Here is a 20,036-nt window from a genome sequence, read left to right on the forward strand (position 1 = left end):
ATGAACTGAAAACTTTCAAACTGATCAGTAACATCACAAGTTGGTCGGGGACAAAATATAAAACTTCCTCCCTTCTCATGCTATGATCCAGTGAGATGATGAAAGTATCCATAATTTCTGTTCAAAATTTCACACTGATGAATTGTAAACGAATCCAGGAAAGCACACAGAGTTTGAAACAGACTGAATTCAAAACGATATATAGCACCAATAGGGCTCCTTCATCTAATTCTGCTGTCTGTCTTATGACTGAGAAGGAACTGGGTCAGACGCCATTGTTAACACGCACTGTTCAAGTGAACCAGTTACCGCGAAAATAACTCTCCTGCTCGCGAGCACAGCAACACATTTTGCATTTATTGGTCGCAATGGAGAGTGGAAAGGTCAGTTAAGATATTCTTAGCTTATCACATCATACAAATTTGGTGCAACTCCAAAAATATAAAACTTTATAAAGCCCCGATTAGGCTCCTTCATCTGAAACAGTTGTAAACAGTAGGGCCACAATCCCGGCCCATCGTCTGGAGTGAGTTAAACAGACATAATTTATAGCACCTTATTTTATTTTATGCCTACACACTTATACAGGCATAATTATGGCACTTAATCTTATAATTATGGCACTTAATCTTATCAAATGCCTTCTCACTAAAACAGGCATAATCTATGGTGCTTAATCTTATCAAATGCCCACACTTAAACAGGCATTCTTCTTCTTCTTCAATGTCTGTGGTCTGCAAATCCCACGTTCACTCGTGTATACGCGAGTGGGCTTTTACGTGTATGACTGTTTTTAACCTGTCATGTATGCAGCCATACTCTGTTTTCAGGGGTGTGCATGTTGGGTATGTTTTTGTTTCCACAATCCACCAAACACTGACATGGATTACAGGATCTTTAACATGCGTATTTGATCTTCTGCTCGCGTATACACACGAAGGGAGTTCAGGCAAAAGCAGGTTGGCACATATGTTGACCTGGGAGATCAGAAAAATCTCCACCCTTTACCCACAGGCATAATTTATGACCTTTTACCTCTTCACTACTTGCTTCATGGCTAACACAATGTCTTTCCGGCAGATTCGTCCGCCCATAATCATGGCATTCACAAAGTCATTTCGTCAGAAATCTCAGAAAACTAAATGGGAGATAAATAGGTCCAGCCCATCGCAGAGATGTTAAAACATACTTCTTTCCCACTGACCATTGGAAGAATCATCCATGAGTGATATAATAATTTGATAAGAGATGCTTCATGATAATGAGATTCAAAATGGCGGTTCAGTAACCCACCTCGACATGCAGACTTATTTTCAAGTGGTACAGTGCTTTGGAAGCTTCACAAGAAGTACTAAACAACCTAGACAGTGGTGATGAAGACTTCGGAGGACCAACTGGAAGCATTTCCAACAATGATGAGAGTGATGAAAACTCACACCACCCTCTTTTGTTGGAAGCTGTATTTTAATTAATGTTGTTATCTACATTTACATTGTTGTAAGTTAATACTAGCTGAAGTTTTAAGCTGATACTTGTTGATATGCATACACCTAATTTCCCTCCTTTAACACCTCAATTATTACACACCACCATCCCTTTAAACTTTTTATTTCTTATAACAGACTATTTTCATTTTCTCTAAAACATACATTAACACATTCCTACATTTATATTCATAAGCATTCCCTCTCTTTCATAACATTATGCTGTCACCAAGGGTATGAGGAAAAAAACATGCCAAAAATCTTAGTTACCTCAGTAAATGAATGAGCAGTGAACACTTAAGTGAACCTACCCATGAAAGCTAAAATTATGCCCGGCACACAGCAATCCAAAAAGGGTTATTTACTGTGGCAGTGAGGGAGTTAATCTTATCCAACACCTACACAGGCATGCAGAGACAAACACATACAAATAAAACACACTGATCTCATGTAAATCACACACCAAAATGACAGATTTTCAGAGTAAATAAAACATAAAGGATAAACGAAAGGATACAAAGATCCTGAATCGGAGCCAGGTCCTCCAAAGCCAGTGGGGCCATGAGAAGAGATCATGTTGAAGTTAACATTTAAGCTGCCACTGGCTGGGCAACCAATGTGACTGTCCTGGAAACGGCGCAGCCACTCCTTATGCTCTGCCAGCTGTGTGGATGTCGACTTACTCCCACTGCCACCCACCTCTAACAGACTTAAACGAAACTGCCGTAACTGATCCCTGAAACAAACAATAATGTGACAAATTACTCTATCACATGCACTGAATGAAAGATACTGAAGCACACACACACACACACACCTTCAAGAAGTGTACTTTAGTTCCACGAAATATTTACTTAAAATGTTAGTTACAAAGTTTAGATTGTAAAGCTTATAAACTTGCACTGTGTATCTCTAGTCACACATCAAACTTGGAAACATACAGAGAAGCTGGAATTCTACCACTTGATGATTAACAAGAACTTATAATATCAAAGTTTGTAATTAGAGCTAGCGCAAGAGATAACTACATTGGAGAGGAGTTGAAAATGAGATCAGATACAGACTTTCCAAAAAGGGCCAACCCTATATCATCTCAAATGACAATAGCAACATATACTTCTGACTTAATCAAAATTTGCGGAATAGATATATAAAATGTGGCAGCCGCACATACTTCCACACCAATGCCATTATGGGAGACAGAGACCAACTTTTGATATAAACTACTGTGATTAGAAAAAGGATGAAAATATTAACAATATGAAAGTGAATGCAAAAATCAGTCAACATGAAAAGTATCAAAACCATCTCCAGGTGTTTACAGATGGTTTAGTACTTAAATAAAAACACAGGTGCAGCTTTTTTAATTCCTGCAATTAAAATTGAAAGGTCACTTTATCTTGAAAGTAAGCTATCTATATTTACAACAGAACTAGTGGCTATAATGTCTGCATTGGAATATCTGATAAATCTCCCAGTAAAAATTTTCAGGGTCGTTTTATTTGTTGACTCAAGTCTTACATGCGTTAGAATTGTCTGATATAAAAACTCGACTAACACCATCTTCTGCCTCCCAAAAACACCTTCTTCTGCCTCCCTACCCGTAACAGGACGTCATGGATGCATCCTCGCTCTGGGCATTGGCATCTCATCGACTCTGTCATCGTCAGGAAGAGGGACAGGCAGGACGTATGAGTCACGAGGGCCATGTGCAGCGCCGAGTGCTGGACAGACCACCGCCTTATCGTCTCCAAGCTCAAGCTCTGCATCCAGCCCAAGAGACGGCCTCAGGGCATGAAAGCACTCAAACGCCTGAATGTCAACAAGCTGAGCTAGGCAACATCAAGCAGAGCTTTGCTGACACCCTGGAGGAACGTCTTGAGTCCACCGTGCTGGACAACCAGAATGTGGAGGCAGCATTGGGCATACTGCATGAGACGGTGTACAACACTGCCATGGAGTGCCTGGGGCCTTCTGTCAGGAAGCACAAAGACTGGTTTGATGAGAACTGCACTGAGATCAAGCAGCTGCTAGAAGACAAACGCCAAGCCTACAGAGCCCACATTGAAGATCCCAAGTCACAGTCAAAGAAAGACATACTGAAGAGCGCACGCAGCACCATCCAGCTGAAGCTGCGGCAGATGCAGGATTCCTGGTTGAGCAACAAAGCTGATGAGATCCAGGGCTTTGCAGACAGGAACGACATGAAGAACTTCTGTAACAGCCTGAAAGAAGTCTACGGTCCCACCACCTCCGGATCTGCTCCACTCCTCAGTGCTGATGGTTCTACCCTAATCACTGACAAGAACGGGATTCTTGAGAGATGGGCTGAACACTTTGACAGCGTACTGAACCGCCCTTCCACCATCAATGATGAAGCTATCGACCGACTCCCCCAGGTGCCAGTCAGTGAGTTGTTGGATGCCATTCCAACTTTGGAGGAGACCCAGAAAGCTATCCGTCTGCTATCCAGTGGCAAAGCCCCTGGCTAAGACTCCATTCCAGCTGAGGTCTACAAAGAAGGTGGTATGGTGCTGACTGAGAAGCTTCATCAGCTGTTCCAGCTCATCTGGCAGCATGAGGCAGTTCCACAGGACTTCAAAACCGCTTCCATCATATACCTGTACAAGCGCAAAGGAAATCGTCAGGCCTGTGACAACCATCGTGGAATATCCCTGCTGTCCGTCGCAGGCAAGACTCTGGCCAGAGTGCTACTCAACCATCTCATAGCGCACCTTGAGCAAGGTCTCCTACCAGAGAACCAGTGTGGCTTCCGGAAAGAACGCGGGACTATCGACATGGTGTTTGCCAGGAGAAGTGTCAGGAACAGAATGCCGACCTTTACTCCACGTATGTCGATCTGACCAAGGCCTTCGATACGGTTAGCAGAGATGGCCTTTGGAGAATCATGGCGAAGTACGGGTGTCCCAGAAAGTTCATCACCATCATACGGCAACTACACGATGGGATGCTGGCCCGAGTCCAAGACAACGGAGAGACTTCAGAACCATTCCCTGTCTCCAACAGAGTCAAGCAAGGGTGTGTTCTTGCCCCCACCCTGTTCAGTCTCATGTTTTCAGCCATGCTGACAGATGCCTTCAGAGACACTGACGTAGGCATTGGCATCAGGTACCGCACAGATGGCTCACTCTTTAACCTCAGGAGGCTTCAAACAAAAACCAAGGTGAGGACAGACACCGTCAATGACTTCCTGTTTGCTGATGACTGCGCTCTCAATGCTGCCTCCGAAGCTGATATGCAACACAGTGTCGACAAGTTCTCTGCTGCCTGTGACAACTTTGGCCTCACAATCAGCACAAAGAAGACTGAGGTGATGCACCAGCCAGCTCCAGGAAAGCCTTACGTTGAACCAAACATCAACGACTGAACACGGTGGACAAGTTCACATACCTGGGCAGTACACTCTCTCGCACAGTTGTCATTGACGACGAGGTGAATGCCAGACTCGCCAAAGCCAGCGCTGCCTTCGGCAGACTCCATAAGAACGTTTGGAACAGGAGAGGCATCACCCTGGAGACGAAGCTCAAAGTATACAAGGCCATAGTTCTCACCACACTGCTCTATGGATGTGAATCATAGATGGTCTACAAAGGCCACGCCAAAAAGCTGAACCACTTCCACACCACCAGCCTCAGAAAACTTCTCAGCATAAAGTGGCAAGAGAAGATCCCTGACACAGAGGTGCTCACTCGTGCAAACTTGCCCAGCATCTACACCATCTTGATGCAGGCCCAGCTGCGCTGGGCAGGCCATGTAGTTCGCATGCCAGACCGCTGGCTCCCCAAGAAACTGCTGTACGGCGAACTCCAACATGGCAAGCGCTCCCATGGAGGCCAAAAGAAGCGCTTCAAAGACACTCTGAAAGCTTCTCTGAAGGCCTTCAACATCAGCCACGACACATGGGAGCTGAATGCAATGGACAGACCAAAGTGCGCCAAATCCTGTGAGGCCAACAGAATCGCTGCAGCAGAGCAACGCAGACAGGCCAGGAAAAGCAGTGCCAGCAGGTCCCCAACATCCACCACCATCCCCTGTCCACATTGCGTCAGAACCTTCCGGGCGCGGATTGGCGTGATCAGTCATCTGGCACCCACAGAGCCCAACCCACCCACCCCCAGGATGTCTAGATGGTCCTCGTCGATCCCGACGGACGAACCACACACATAAAAACTCGACCAGATCTTATTTTTGAAATACACTATTTATTGCACATTCTATCAGCCAAAGGCACAACTACTGAATTTTGCTGGGTACCCTCTCATATTGGTATAAAAGGAAATGAAATTGCTGACAGAGCAGCAAAAAAGGGTGCTCCAAGAATAGAGAATACTTTTGAAATAGTTATCAAACAGTCAGTTTCAGAATGTTGCAGACCTCAAATTTTCAATATGGTGCAGATGTCAAGCTAGAACTGATGACGGGATTTCATATCCAAAAGAAAATGGGTTTATAACTGAAATTACATGAAACAAATTGATGGATTTACCATCCTTCTATCATAGAGGTTACCTCTCTGGTGTCTCGAATAAGATGAGACGCTTTCAAGACAAAGTCTAGCAAAAACGTTTATTGTGTTTGTGGTAAACAGATCACATGAAATCATATTTTGTTTCAGTGTCAAACGATTGTCAGGTTACTCCCAAAGTCTTGTAAAGTTAGAACACTTTCAGAAAAAAACATAAAAGAAATAATGTCCAACCAGTTACTGTTGACTGAAATTGCTGAATCCCTGTTACATAGTCCAACAGGAGTGTTTCTGTGATGCGATCTTCCGATATTGAACTTAATCAATTTTTTCTTTATTGGTGTTTTTATGGTGTTAATTGCTGTTACACAGACATTTGCGAATTGTTGATTCCATTGTTCTAGTTCTTCCTTCTTTTTTTTCTTTTCTTCTGTATATCCCCCTTTAACCACCATCTCCAACCCCAGATCTCACACACACACACACACACACACACACACACACACTCCCACACACACACGTCTAACATCACTCAAAGTGAAAAGATGCTAAATTAAAGAAAGAACCTACCTAACATTTGTTGGACCATAGCTGGGTGCCACAGGTACAAGGGGACTTTTGGAGATGGGTGGTCTTCGGTCTGCAAATGCACAAACTGGCTTTAGCAATACACTCTACAAGTAACTTTGTATAACACACTCACAAAACAATCTAGCAATAGTATTATACTATTCAGCATTTATCTGACCAAAGCAAATACTCTGTAGACAATCTGGCCACAATGAACAATGAAAACACTCATCTTTGTTACTCATAACCCATACAGGCTATCAGTTCCATAGCACCTGAAAACCCAACAACAAAATAACACCTAGAAAAGACCAAATCACAATCACATTCATGCAACTTAACAAAGGACATGCCTCTGACACTGACCTCTGCATACATTTTTCATCAGAGAAAAACAAACTAAACATAAACATAATTCAGCGTTATAAACAAAATTATTCATATAATAAAGGCATACAAAACCAAAAATTACCATTTCACACATTACATGTCCTAGGCACACAAAAAAAGAAGAAAAAAGTTAAATGCCTAGTTACCAAGCCCAGAAAAAGACAATAAATACACAAGGCTTTCAAGAAAGAATAAAGGTGAATGGACCAGCAAGGCAGAATATTAGAAAGGAAGAAGTGACAGAAAGAAAAGGGAAAAGCCAGAAAAAAAGTATAGATAAAAGGAAATTTCAAGCACAGAATTTCAAAAGTTGGAGAAACTTTTTATACTCAAAGAGCTCCTGGTATCCCTAAGGTGGTGCAAAAACACTAAACACAAGTTGGCTACAGCAAATGTACTCTTAAATGAACAATTATTTGTCTGCAGTTTTGGAAAATACATTCAACAAAAAACTTAGCTTCTACACACCACTCAAAACATACAAGTTTGACTCAGTGATACATGTGTTTTCATTGTTTTTTCCTTTTATTCATGAATTGCTTCTTTCACTTCAGTCCTTTAACCTGTTCACTGCCTGGGAAACATGAGGGTAGATTAAACAGTTCTTGGCCTCACCAAGAAAGCTTGGCTGAACAAACTTGACTCTTTCCTACTTTTCAATACAGTCTCCCTGACTACAATGCACTTTGTCCAGCAGTGTTCAAGCACTGCTGTGTGGAAGAAGGCTGCATCTTGCACTTCCAAAAATGCCTCAACAGCATGAAATACTACATCACCACTTCCAAAATGGTGCCCATGAATGTGGGATTTCAGTTTGGGGAACAGGAAGAAGTCAGATGGAGCCAGGTCTGGTGAGTAAAGGGGATGGGGCAAAAGTTGAAAATCACAGCTGGCAGCCTCAGCCACTGCCACTTGCGCAGTGTGAATTGATATGTTGTCCTGCAGCAAAAGGGCCCCTGCTTGGAACTTTCCTTGCAGTTTCTCTTTTTCATATATTTTTTATGGCTTCTGTCAGCTGGTGCAGTTCTGTGGCACAGCAGTATCCTATGATGGTGCGACCCTTTTGCAGGTAGTCAATCATGATGATTCCCTCGCAACCCCAGAAAACAGAGGCCATGACCTTTCCAACAGATGCCATCTGTTTGAATATCTTGGCAGGGGAGAACCAAGGTGCTTCCATTGCTTGCTTTTTTTTTTTGATTCAGGCTCCAAGTGGTGGTGAACCCATGTTTCATTTTGGTCACAATTCCCAGAAAGAAATTAGCTGGCTGTCAGACAGGAAATGAACAAGAAGATCCCTTGAAATTTCAAGTCTGGTCAGCTGATCTGGCTTCAGCATTCTGGGAACCCATCTTGCAGACAGCTTATTCATTCCTAAGATGTCAGTCAAAAATGTCTGCACTGAACTATGATGGAGTCTCCCGTCGGACTGACGGATGAGTAGGCAGGAAGGCCTATCTGTCGGTGTGTGTCCTCATATGGGAGAAGAGGCTGATTCTGGATGCGCAGCACTTCCCACAGGTGTTGCAATGGAAAACGTCTCCAGAAGTTGAGCCCTGCTTCCTTCGCTCATGCTTCTCCTTAATGGCCAGCGTTCTCTTGTTTTCAAACGTCTTTATGCCACTAGAGCACAGCATCCTCCAGTGAGAGCGGTCAAGGGCATCAGTTTCCCAGGAAGCGATATCTATGTCACAGGCTTTGAGGTTTGTCTTCAAGGTGTCCTTGAAGCGCTTGCAGGGTCTTCCAAGTTCACGGTGGCCTTCCTTCAGTTGGCCATACAGCAGCATCTTCGGGATCCTGCTGTCTGTCATGCGGACAACGGGTCCTGTCCAGCGTAGCTGGCACTGGAACAGCAGGCTTTCGATGCTGGGCAGGCCGCTCCTCTCTAGGACCGAGGCTGGAGACCCTGTCTTGCCACTTTATGCCGAGAATCTTTCGTATGCATCTCTGGTGGAACTGCTCAAGTTGTTGAATGTGATGGCGATACCTTGTCTATGTTTCACAGCAGTACAACAAGGTGGTCAGCACAACAGCTCCGTAGGTTTTCATCTTGGTGCCGAGCCTGATGCCTTTGTTGTTCCACAGCCTGTTGTTGAGTCTGCCAAAGGTGGAGCTGGCCTTGGCGATGCGCAGTGTCACTTCTGCATCAAGGACTCCGCTGCTGCATAGGGTGCTGCCCAGGTAGCAAAACTTGTCGACTGACTTGATCCCTATGTCATCGATCTTGATTGCTGGTGGGGGGAAGGCACTAGCGTTCTGTGAGCTAGCTGGTTAGTACATGGACTCGGTCTTGCTGAGGCTGATGGTGTGTCCAAAGCAAATGCACGAGGTTGAGAACCCGTCTATAATGAACTGCATGTCCTCATGGGTGTGTGCAGCAAGCGCGCAGTCATCAGCGAAGAGGAACTCTCTCAACAGTGCCTCAAATACCCTGGACCTAGCGTGGAGTTGCCGCAAGTTGAAAAGTTTGCCATTTGTGCGAAACTGAATGTAGATGCCCCGGTCACAGTCTTGGAAGGTGTCAATCAGCATGGCAGAGAAGAGAATGGAGAACAGTGTGGGTGCCAGGATGCAGCCCTGCTTCACTCTATTTACCACAGGGAACGGATCCAACATGTCAGTATTTTCCTGTACTCTGGCCTGCATGCCATTGTGGAATGATGCAAACAGCTGGATTAGGCTCTCTGGGCAGCTGAACTTTAAGAGGATCTTCCACAGACCACGGCAGTTCACCGTGTCGAAGGCCTTAGTCAGGTCTACAAAGACCATGTGGAGCTCCTTGTTCTGCTCACGGCTCTTCTCTTGCATCTGGCGTACAGCAAACACCATGTCACATGTTCCCCTGCCTGAGCGGAAGCTGCACTGTGCTTCAGGGATGACTGTGTTGGAGACATGGTCAACCAGTCTGTTCAGTATGATGCGGGCGAAGATCTTGCCGGCGATCCAGAGGAGATTGATTCCACGGTGGTTATCGCAGGATGTTTTGTCTCCCGTTTGTAAATGTGGACAATTGAAGCACCCTTGAAATCCTAGGGGACCTCCCCTCTCTCCCAGATAGACTGGAACAGGGCAGTCAGTTTGTCTGTCAGCACCTCACCTCCATACTTGTAGATGTCAGCCTGGATTCCAGGATTCCATCCGCTCCTGGTGCTTTTCCTGACTTGTCAGCTTCAGGGCCTTCCTGGTCTCGCCTTGGTGGGAGGGGCAGCTAGCGAGTCATTGTCTGGTAGCTGTGGGAGGGCTGCAAATACCTTGTCAGATATGGACGAGTCCCTGCTGAGGAGGGTGTTGAAGTGCTTTGCTCAGCGGGCAAGGATGTCTTTCTTGTCTGTCAGGAGGGTGGTCTGGTCCAAGGCTCGGATAGGGGTTGATCCTGTGACTCTTGGCCCATACACAGCTCACAGACCGTCATGGAAGGTCTTCATGTCGTGAACATCAGCAGTGGACTGAAGCTCTTTGGACTTTCTCTCCCACCAGGTGTTCTTCATCTCATGCAACCTCTTCTGTACGAGTTGCTTGGTTTTTAAGTACTGGTTCTTCTTCCTCTGGCAGTCTTTATCAGAAATGTGATCCTGATGCTGTATATGCAGTGTTTTCAGGAGCTTGGAGATTCCAGAGCTGTTCTCGTCAAACCAGTCTCTGTGGCTCCTCTGTACAAGGCCGAGCGTGTCTGCTGCTGTGTACACAGCATCTCTAAAGGTGCTCCATACCTCTTCTACATCAGTCGATGCAGGAATTTCTTGGAGAGCTGCTTGGATTTGCTGCTGGAACACGTCCTTGGTGATAGGGAGGCGGTGGATGTTCAGCTTCCTATGGGGTTTCTGCCTGGCTGGCTGGAGATTGCGTGCAAGTCTGATGTTCATCTTACTGCGTACAAGGCGATGGTCCGACCAACAGACTGCTCCTCTCATGCAGCATGTAATGGAAACATCACCTCTGTTCGTCTGCCGGACAATCACACAATCCAGCATGTGCCACTGCTTGGAGCGGGTGTGCATCCATGTGTTCTTGTACTTGTCCACTTGTTGGAAGAGGGTGTTGGTGATGGTCAGTCCATGCTGCGCGCAGAGAGAGAGCAAAAGCAGTCCATTGGAGCTGCACTTGCCAGTGCCATGCTGTCCTAGGACTTTTGTCCACGAGAAGAAGTCCACGCCGATGTAGGCATTGAAATCCCCAAGGATGATCAGCCTGTCCTTTCTGTCAACCGCTGAAATGGTGCGGCTGAGCTCCTCATAGAAAGCTTCTTTGATGTAATCAGAGTTGGTCATCATTGGGGCATAGAAGCTGATGACTGTGGAGAAGCAATCCTTGGACAGCTTCAGACGCAGGGTCATCAGCCTATCGTTTATCCCACGTGGAAGGCTATCAAGCTGTTGTGCAAGTTTGGTTTGTATGGCAAAGCCCACACCTGAGGTTTCTTAGGGTGCCATCTGGCTTCCCAATGCAGTAGAATGTGTAGCCCCCTCCAACTTCCTCCAGCTGGGTTTTACCGGCAAACCTGGTTTCGCTCAGGGCTGCTATGTCCACCTGGTAGTGATCAAGCATTCTAGCAATGAGCGTTGTGTGCCTTTCTGGTCTGTCGTCTCTGTCCAAAAGGGTGCAAACATTCCAGGCACCCAGAGTCAGCGCATGACTCCTGGTTCTTTTCTTCTGTTGTTTTCGACCGCTACTGCTCTGATGCTGTGGGAGGATATGGATGCCGCATATGCCCCAGTCTACAGCAGACGACCATCACCCCAAAGCCGCCTGCGTGCAGAGTTGTGACTAGGAACTGCCAGCAGCATCCTCTGCCTGTCCCTGTTACCACTTCTCCATCGCCGCAGGGCTTGGGAAAGCTGGGTGGTGAAGGGCTGGCTCGTCGTTCCGACATTAGCCTGGTTGCCTGACCAGCACAGGTGACTTTTTTTTTTTAGTGAAGAAGAGTTGTGCAGTCCTTTCCCCACTCTCTCGCCTACTGATGCTCAGAGTCCCACAGGTGCAGATACTGCCATGTGTATAACGGCCTCAGCAGGGGCAGGTTTTTCTTCAGAGTTCCGTCTCCTAGGAGGACTTCCAGCCAAGGACAAGAGCTCCCCCTGCCCTTTGGTCATCCTCTTCCACCTTCACAGCCATTGGGAAAGGTTTCCTCCTCCACCTGGTCCGTCGTTGGGAGACTTCACATGCGGCAGGTAGTACTGGGTTACACAGTAACAGTAGCAAGGGCTATGCCCCTGACCTGACACTGACTGAACTATAGCACATGTGCTATTTGTATCAGGTGAATGGCTTTCATTTGATCATCAGTGGCCGAGGATTTGGGGCAGCCAGACTGTGGGTAATTTTCTGCACTCTCCCTGCTCCGCTTGAAGTCGGCAGCCCACTTCTTGATTCTTGAATAAGAAGGGGAGTCATCACCAAGTGTCTTTACCATGTCTTCATGGATGGTCTTGGGTGTCGTGGCTTTTTCAAGCAAATATTTGATTACCGCAATGGCTTCATTTTTGTCCATTTCTGCTTTTTCGCTACCCTTGGCAACTTTCAAAGACCCTCACCCGTAAACAAAAAATAAACAGATATTTGTAAATTTGTGAATGACATTTATGAGATTCAAATTTATAGCTGTGCTCATGTTTTACAGTTAGTGCCTTGCTTCCCTCCAGGTTAAGCAGAGAACATTTTGATCTACTCTCGTACCTCTTGCTGCAGGACCTCTGGAAAGGATTTTTTTTCAGTGAAAATGGGCATTTAAATAAATCATCCTCTTCAGTGCCTCATGTTAAGTTCTGAAGGGCTTCAAAATGCCCCATGACAGATAAATCTGTGCTTGTCATAACAGGAAATTTCCTACATGTATTTTTAGATTGAGGCTTTCCATTACACACCAGTGCGAATGGTTGACATGTCTGCTTTAATTATTCATGAGGACCAAAACCTAATTAGACTTTGTTTGGTCATTCCAGGATGTTATTAGTTGTATACATATTAGAAATTCAGACACTTTCAAAACAACAATCACAACTTAGCCTAAGTGGCCTGAAACAGATGCTTGTTGCAAAAAAACTTAGAGATTTTGTCACCCAAGTTGTTGTGATGATAAGTTCAGTTAATGCTGTGATAAACTCTTATCAGATGGTTTGTTTGATGAAAAGGAAGGTGGGGGTGACAATTTGCAGAGAGGGGGATGGAAAGGGATAGTTGTCGAGCTAGATGTTGCAAGTGGAGGATAGAAAGCAGTGCAGGAGGCCAAGTATCAATAACTTATATGTATAGTCCTGTGGCTGACAAACAGTTGAACTCAAAGACAAAACATCCACTTACTTAGGGCTGGGAGGGTGTGGGGGTGGGTGTGTGTGGGGAGGAGGTGGGGAGAGTGATGAAGTGTGTGGAACAAATTTGTGCGTCATGTGAACACTTGACCAACTTGGATCAGCAAAGCATGCATGCACCAAACAAGGGGATAAGCTATCATATGCAGGTGAGTTATGAACAGTATTCACTTGTCTGCACTGCATTCCAAATGGGTCACTGTTAACTTCTTTGATACTGTTTAAACGTGAACATGAAGAGTGGGCGTGACACAGGCAGGTGCAGCAGTTGAAGAACATGTGTGTCTGTGTGTGTGTGTGTGTGTGTGTGTGTGTGTGCAGATGAGTGCATATGAGAGATAGAGTTTGTGCAAAATACCAAAAGTTTGGATTATGATTTAGAACTCTATGTATACATAAGGTATTGGGACTTTTTCATTATTTTCTTTGTTTATCTCAGCTGCTTTTACTGACAATCTATAACATATATTCAGAAAATATCTAAAATTTGTCTGTCTCACATTTATGGTTCACTTATTGCTAACCTGAGTGTAAAATAAACTCAAAGAATCAGAATGAGAGTGATAGTCTGTTCATTTTCTTTTCAGAAAAGTATAGGTTATGGATACTTTCTTGAAGTAGTTGAAGTGCTATAATTTGTCGTCAATCATTACCATTTTCAATAAAACTGCTAGGCAAATGGGCAAAATAATGCATGGCACTGAAGGGTTTAACAAAACAGTTCTACAGGCTAGCTTTTTTGTGAAAGGTATACATACCATATGTCCTACTTTCTACTGAAAGTACTTTTTAAAGTACAGATCATGATTATGAGCTGGCTGAGCAAAGAAGTATATTTTAGCTATGTGATTTTATGTTTCTTGCTATATGTAATGTTCAACAAAACTGGAAAGTCAAAATAACAACACTAAGAAGCATGCAAACAAAGAAAACATGCCAAATGAAGTCCTGGTATCTGAGGTGTTTGTAACTGAACTAGAATAACAATCAAAGCTATCAAGACTGCCCACATTTTGGAAAAAAAAAAGTGTACTGTCATCAAAATCCCTGACCACCCCTCTTCCTTCTCTCCCACTCCACTCCCTTCTTCTTCTGGCTGCAAAATTAATGGCCTTTTTTCTTTCCAGTTCCCACTCCCATGACAACCCCTCCCATGCCCCAATGATGCACACTGTCTTTCATCATTTTACCCCATGCTGTGTCACTATTTGTGAAACTCAGAACAAACAATGTCTGTGGTATAATCTGGGTCATCACAATAGGTTTTGCTTGCTTGAAACAGGACATGGGTTGCTCACTGTCATCTGCTACATATGTGCTTTGCTTCATTTGCTGATTGTGCTGGCAGCTGGTCAATGCTTAGAGCAACAAATCATGCCATATGACCATATTAGGACTGTTCGTGTTTGTTCCTGTTTTTTCAATATACTCTACTTCTGGGTTTGATAAGAATTATGTTACTATTTCTATTTCTGGCTGAAAGAAAATCCACTAAAGCTCAATGATAAATTCAACCTGTCATGTAGGCAGCAAACAGGTTAGGTGAAGGCTGAGTGTGAAGAAAGCATATATTTGTTTATCTATTACCCTCATTCATTCAGGATTTGTCTCGTTTTGTCATGTCAACTTGGCAATAGAACATACACCCTTGAGGCAGCTTTGCTGCAATTTATACACTCTATAGACAACTCAGCCATAGTACATATACCCTGTGCATCAGATAAACTCATCATTAAGCCAACATTCATTTACGAAAATCTCAAAGTAACAGTTATGTGCAAATACTTATTCATAAGCACACAATACTTAACCCTTCAAAACACTCTTCTACCCCCTCCTACATTCACACAACATTAGAGCATACATGTTCTCAAATCATTATACACACCACACACAAAAAAACAGCACACACAACCACATTCACCAAGTGCCATACTTCCAAAATACTTGTGCCATTTTCTTTCCAGAGACTGTTCAGCAGTCAACACCAAAGTGGAGTAGTCAACAGCTGGGATAAGAGGAGCAGTGCTGCAAACAGAAAATCAGTCCATTCTATTAAATCACTACAAAATCAGTCCACTCCACCACATCCCACTTTTCTATTTTTACTGGATAAACTTTTTTGATATCCATTTTTCATTATTTCAAATTTATCCCAAATCTTTTGTATACCTTTGTGGTTGTGAATTCAGCATGTGCAAAACACTGACCAATATTGGTCTTTGGCTTTTTCTGATTTTTTGGCAGTTTTCACGTCTCAATGAATTTTAGGTGACTTGATCTTCACATATATCATATATTTTTCTTCTTTTCATCAACAGGTTTTTCACAATTAGCCTTCCAGACATTACTACAATGTTTTCCTGCTTTTGTAAGATTAAGTTTTAAACTTGAAATGTTATCTGCATTTGACATACAAGTCATGTATGTTATTTGTATTTGGTAAATCAGTTTTTTGTATTTTGAAAAAAAACAGGCCCAGTTAATTTCTTTATAATCATTTTTGGAAGCTTGTCTTGTGGCGTATTTTCTTCTTAGATGCCATTGTTTGTGGAAAATTTTATGGGGACATGAACTGACCCTAATAAATCATCTTCCATTTTCCACGTAGTGTTGGGTGCAAGTGCATGTGATATGCAGGTTAGATCTATAGTTGTAGGCCTCTAACTTTGTATATCAGGAATACAAGTGACTTGTCTGTTGCTAAGTAAATATAAACAGGAATCAACATCAATCAAGCCTGCTGGTAGTCAAATGGCCACAATTCTTTTAAAAAAACTGGGTGTGAGCATTAACCCTTTCACCGCCAGTGAGTCTGGAGTGCAACACTCCCTGGCGCCAGCTGATTTTAGAAAGAGCAAGAAATTACACCTACCGATTTCAAATTACTATGACTTTTTTGTTTTTGAACCAAATGACTTCCTGTTTTGTTGTTGTTTTTTAAGTAGGAGGAATGATGGAATTTTTGTGTCTTGGAGCAATAAATGATGCTGGTACAAGTGAAATATTTTGATTTTTGTGTTAATTATTATGTTGTTGGTTTTTGTTTCAATAATAATGTTACACTTCGACACATCACAGACATAAACAAAGACAGGTACAACATATACATCACTGCAATGCGGTTGAAAACAAAGCAAACTCACCAACTGAAGTCCAGCACAACTATATTTCCCACGTAATGGTGTAATCCAGAATATAATCCATGGGAAACACACAAAATGAACTTGCGATTTTGTAGAAAAATGATGATTTCTGTCACTTCACTTGAAGGTTTCACAGTGTCCTCACTTGAAATATCTTACTGTTGTGGAACTATATATACACTTTACAACTATCTGATGAACTGAAATATTACTTAAGTCAGAAAATAAATGAATGGAGGTTATTAAAAAAAAAAAAAAAAAAAAAAAAAAATCTATCTATCTATCTATCTATCTATATATCTATATATATATATGCATACAGGTCTGTACTGTTCACTGTTGGAGACAGTGAATTTTGGTTGCTGCTGCTTTCCTGTAGTCCTCCACAGTATGATACAGTTCAAAGCACAGAGTGGGACACATTGGCTTCTTGCACATTATGGTTCCAAATGGCAGTTTGAGCAGCCAGTATGTCTGCCAGTAGTCCTCAGTTTCAGGCTTACAACACAGCCCCATCATGATCTGAAGTGCTGTGTATGCCTTCATCTCTGGGACAGTGACGTCTTTGGCAGCATTCAGCCTTGAATGTTGACCGAGTTCAGTGATGCCTGACAGCAGCTCCTCTGCATACAGATTAGACTGGTCAGCCATGAGTTGGAATGCTGATTCTGGGAAGAAAAGCATAAAGAAGTCCACTGGACAGAAGTTGCCAGTGTCAACAAGGCCACCTGAAACACATGAGCAAAAAAAGTAAGTAAAAATACAATCAGTAACAATTATATAACAGCTGATTTATTATCAGCTGATGATAAATTCTGCAAATAATATATATCATACTCATAAACAAGTGCACAAATAGCAAAAACAGATTTTTACACAGGCATTGTTTTACACTCCATAATCTTCTTCACAAGAAAAAAACCTGACATGAAATATTTGTGTGGTGAATAAACATACTGCTTTTGCTCTTCAATGTCCTACACTTGTCTGGTACAATGCACACATAATTTTATAAGTGCTACCAGTGAATGAACAGTGCACCTCTGATCTGTCCATATAAAAAATAAGTGCAACCTAATCTTAGTCACACACACTCTCAGTGACACACATGTGCGAGCACACACACACACACACACACTCACACACACACAGAGCTCTTACCCGTTTTCTTAGTAAAATTTAGAAGCCATTCTGCAGGACAGGGATCATCCATGTGGTACAACTCCCACAAACAAATCAGGGCTTGGCACCACGCCCCCTCCCTCCTGGTTGATGGCGTGTAGTCAAGCTTGACCCACAGCTATGCTGTGTTGTTGGTCTCCGACGTGACACAGACACTGCCACTTGAGCAACACACTCTTCCCCTTCACTATGACTGTCACTCACAGCTGCCGATGTGGTGGCCATAGCAGGAACACGTGCTCCACTCGTCTGACCACGCCCCGTACGCTCGCGACTTGGTACTTGGCTCGGTGCTCAGTCACCATCACTATCACTCCTCCCCCTCAAACAATGAAACTTCATCATCATATGGGTATTTTTCGCCCGAATCTTCATTCTGCTGGCCTGGCTGCAGTCTCAGTTGCTCAATAACTTGCTCAGTTGTGAAGTAGCATTGTCTGCTTGTCGATGCAGCCATTTTGGAAAATGAAAAGATCGGAGTTGCAGATAAAACTATAATAAAATCACTCAAAAACTTGCAGCAGCACTGAAAAGATGGCGTCAATCGATAGAAGGGGATTCCCCTGGTCACATGCACAGAATATGGCCTTTCAAACCTCCCCAAAATAAGCGTGGTAGGTTTGTGAATGACCTACCCTGATCTGGTCACCTTTCGGTGACATCGGTGCTCTCCCGGGTGGGTGCCGAAAGGTGACAATGGTGGCCAAAGTGTTAAAGTCACTAGAGAGAGAGAAGAGAGAGAGAGAGAGAGAGAGAGAGAGAGAGAGAGGGAATGAGTGAATAGTTTATTCATTTTGGCCATAGCCCCTCATGAAGGGGTACTTGAACAATAAACACAATTTGAGGATAAATAAACAATCAATCAATAAATAAACAATGAAAACAAAACAATGAAACAGCTATATCTCTAACTCTCAAAGCCTTGTACAAAAACAGAGATTATAACATCAGGTTTTGTGCATGACATCAACAAACTTGGTTTGAACAGACAAGAATCTCTGTAATATTTAGAGAGAGAGAGAGAGAGAGAGTGTGTGTGTTAAGTGCTATGTTAATGTGTGTGTGAACAAAAAGCAAGGAGGAAAAGTTATTATTAGTATTGTATTACTCTTTTTGTCACAACAGATCCTGTGCGAAATTTGCACTGCTCTCCCCAAAGAGAACGTGTCGCTACACTGACAGTGCCAACCATTTTTTTTGCATTTTTTCTGCCTGCAATTTTATTTGTTTCCCATCGAAGTGGATTTTTCTGAAGAATTTTGCCAGGGACAACCTTTTTGTTGTCTTGGGTTCTTTTACATGCGCTAAGTGCATGATGCACATGGGATCTGGGTTTATTGTCTCATCCAAATGACTAGCATCCAGACCACCACTCAAGGCCTAGTGGAGGGTGAGAAAATACTGGTGACTGTGGGATTCGAACCAGTGCACTGAGATTCTCTCGCTTCCTAGACGGATGTGTTGCCTCTAAGCCAACATTCCATTATATGGATGGAATTCTAAAAATACACTGCCCGTTACATCTGAGATTCAGAAAGTATACTCTAAAAAGATAATGATTACAACATTACATTTAGTTGTTGCACTAACAGTGACTGTTGTGACAGATTGTGTTGATATGGACATATCCAAAACAGGCCAGGCCAATGTAGTACAAAGATGACTCACTAGCTGGGAGCAGTGAGGGGGCGACTGTCATCTCCTGTGCCCAGCATGGGGGACAGTGATGGCACATAGATGGGAGCACACTGGTACTGCTGGCCTGTCAACACAAGCACAAAACTGTGTGAATGATATGGATATCAGTCATCAGTCAAAGTTTCAAGTTGAGTCTCAAGGAGGCTTCAAAGCATGTGGACTAATACATATACTCAACACTTCTGCTTAAATCTTTTTTTAAGGAAGCAGATGCATGACCTTCTCATAGACTCAACACACACACACACACATACACACAACACACATGCACCAATTTGCAGTCTCATAGACACCCTCTATTAACACCCTGGTTCCATCCTCTATCTACATACAAATGAATATGTTCACATGGACACACATCCTCAATGACACTGGCATCATACATTATGTACATCTAACAGACACACTGAGCATCACTCAGCAGACTTAAGTGCACATACAAACAAACACACATGCACATGCATAAACCTCACACAAGGCACAACATATTAACCTCTAGGCTGCCTGTATGACAAGATAAATTTTCAACACAGCTGTGTAGGCTTTGCTTTCATAGTGACAAGTTATCTCATCATTGAAATATCCTGACTGGTTTTCACTGAGTTTGTTGACAAAAACACCGGTAACTTTAGCTTGGGGAATCTTTTCTAAATTCTATCAACAGCTAGAAACCCCATCAATGTCAAGAGGTAGTCCTGTATTTGAACAATTTGGCTGGGTTACTGGCTGTGTTTTGACTTGCTTCTCTTCTCCCTTTCTTGGCAGCGACCACAAT

At 43.3% G+C, this 20,036-nt stretch overlaps 1 protein-coding gene across 1 annotated transcript in view; it reads right to left on the reverse strand.

Annotated features, from left to right (window-relative positions):
* Positions 1–20,036, reverse strand: part of LOC143283547 (uncharacterized) — a 150,337-nt gene that overhangs the window by 16,483 nt on the left and 113,818 nt on the right. The window contains exons 16-19 of the mRNA XM_076589791.1: positions 19,232–19,325; positions 15,172–15,263; positions 6,541–6,610; positions 2,002–2,220 (exon numbers count right to left, since the gene is read on the reverse strand). Coding sequence (XP_076445906.1) covers positions 2,002–2,220; positions 6,541–6,610; positions 15,172–15,263; positions 19,232–19,325 — 475 coding nt within the window. The remainder of the gene's footprint in view (positions 1–2,001; positions 2,221–6,540; positions 6,611–15,171; positions 15,264–19,231; positions 19,326–20,036) is intronic.

The sequence above is a fragment of the Babylonia areolata genome, chromosome 6 (assembly GCF_041734735.1).
Source record: "Babylonia areolata isolate BAREFJ2019XMU chromosome 6, ASM4173473v1, whole genome shotgun sequence".
NCBI classification, from domain to species: Eukaryota; Metazoa; Mollusca; class Gastropoda; order Neogastropoda; family Buccinidae; genus Babylonia; species Babylonia areolata.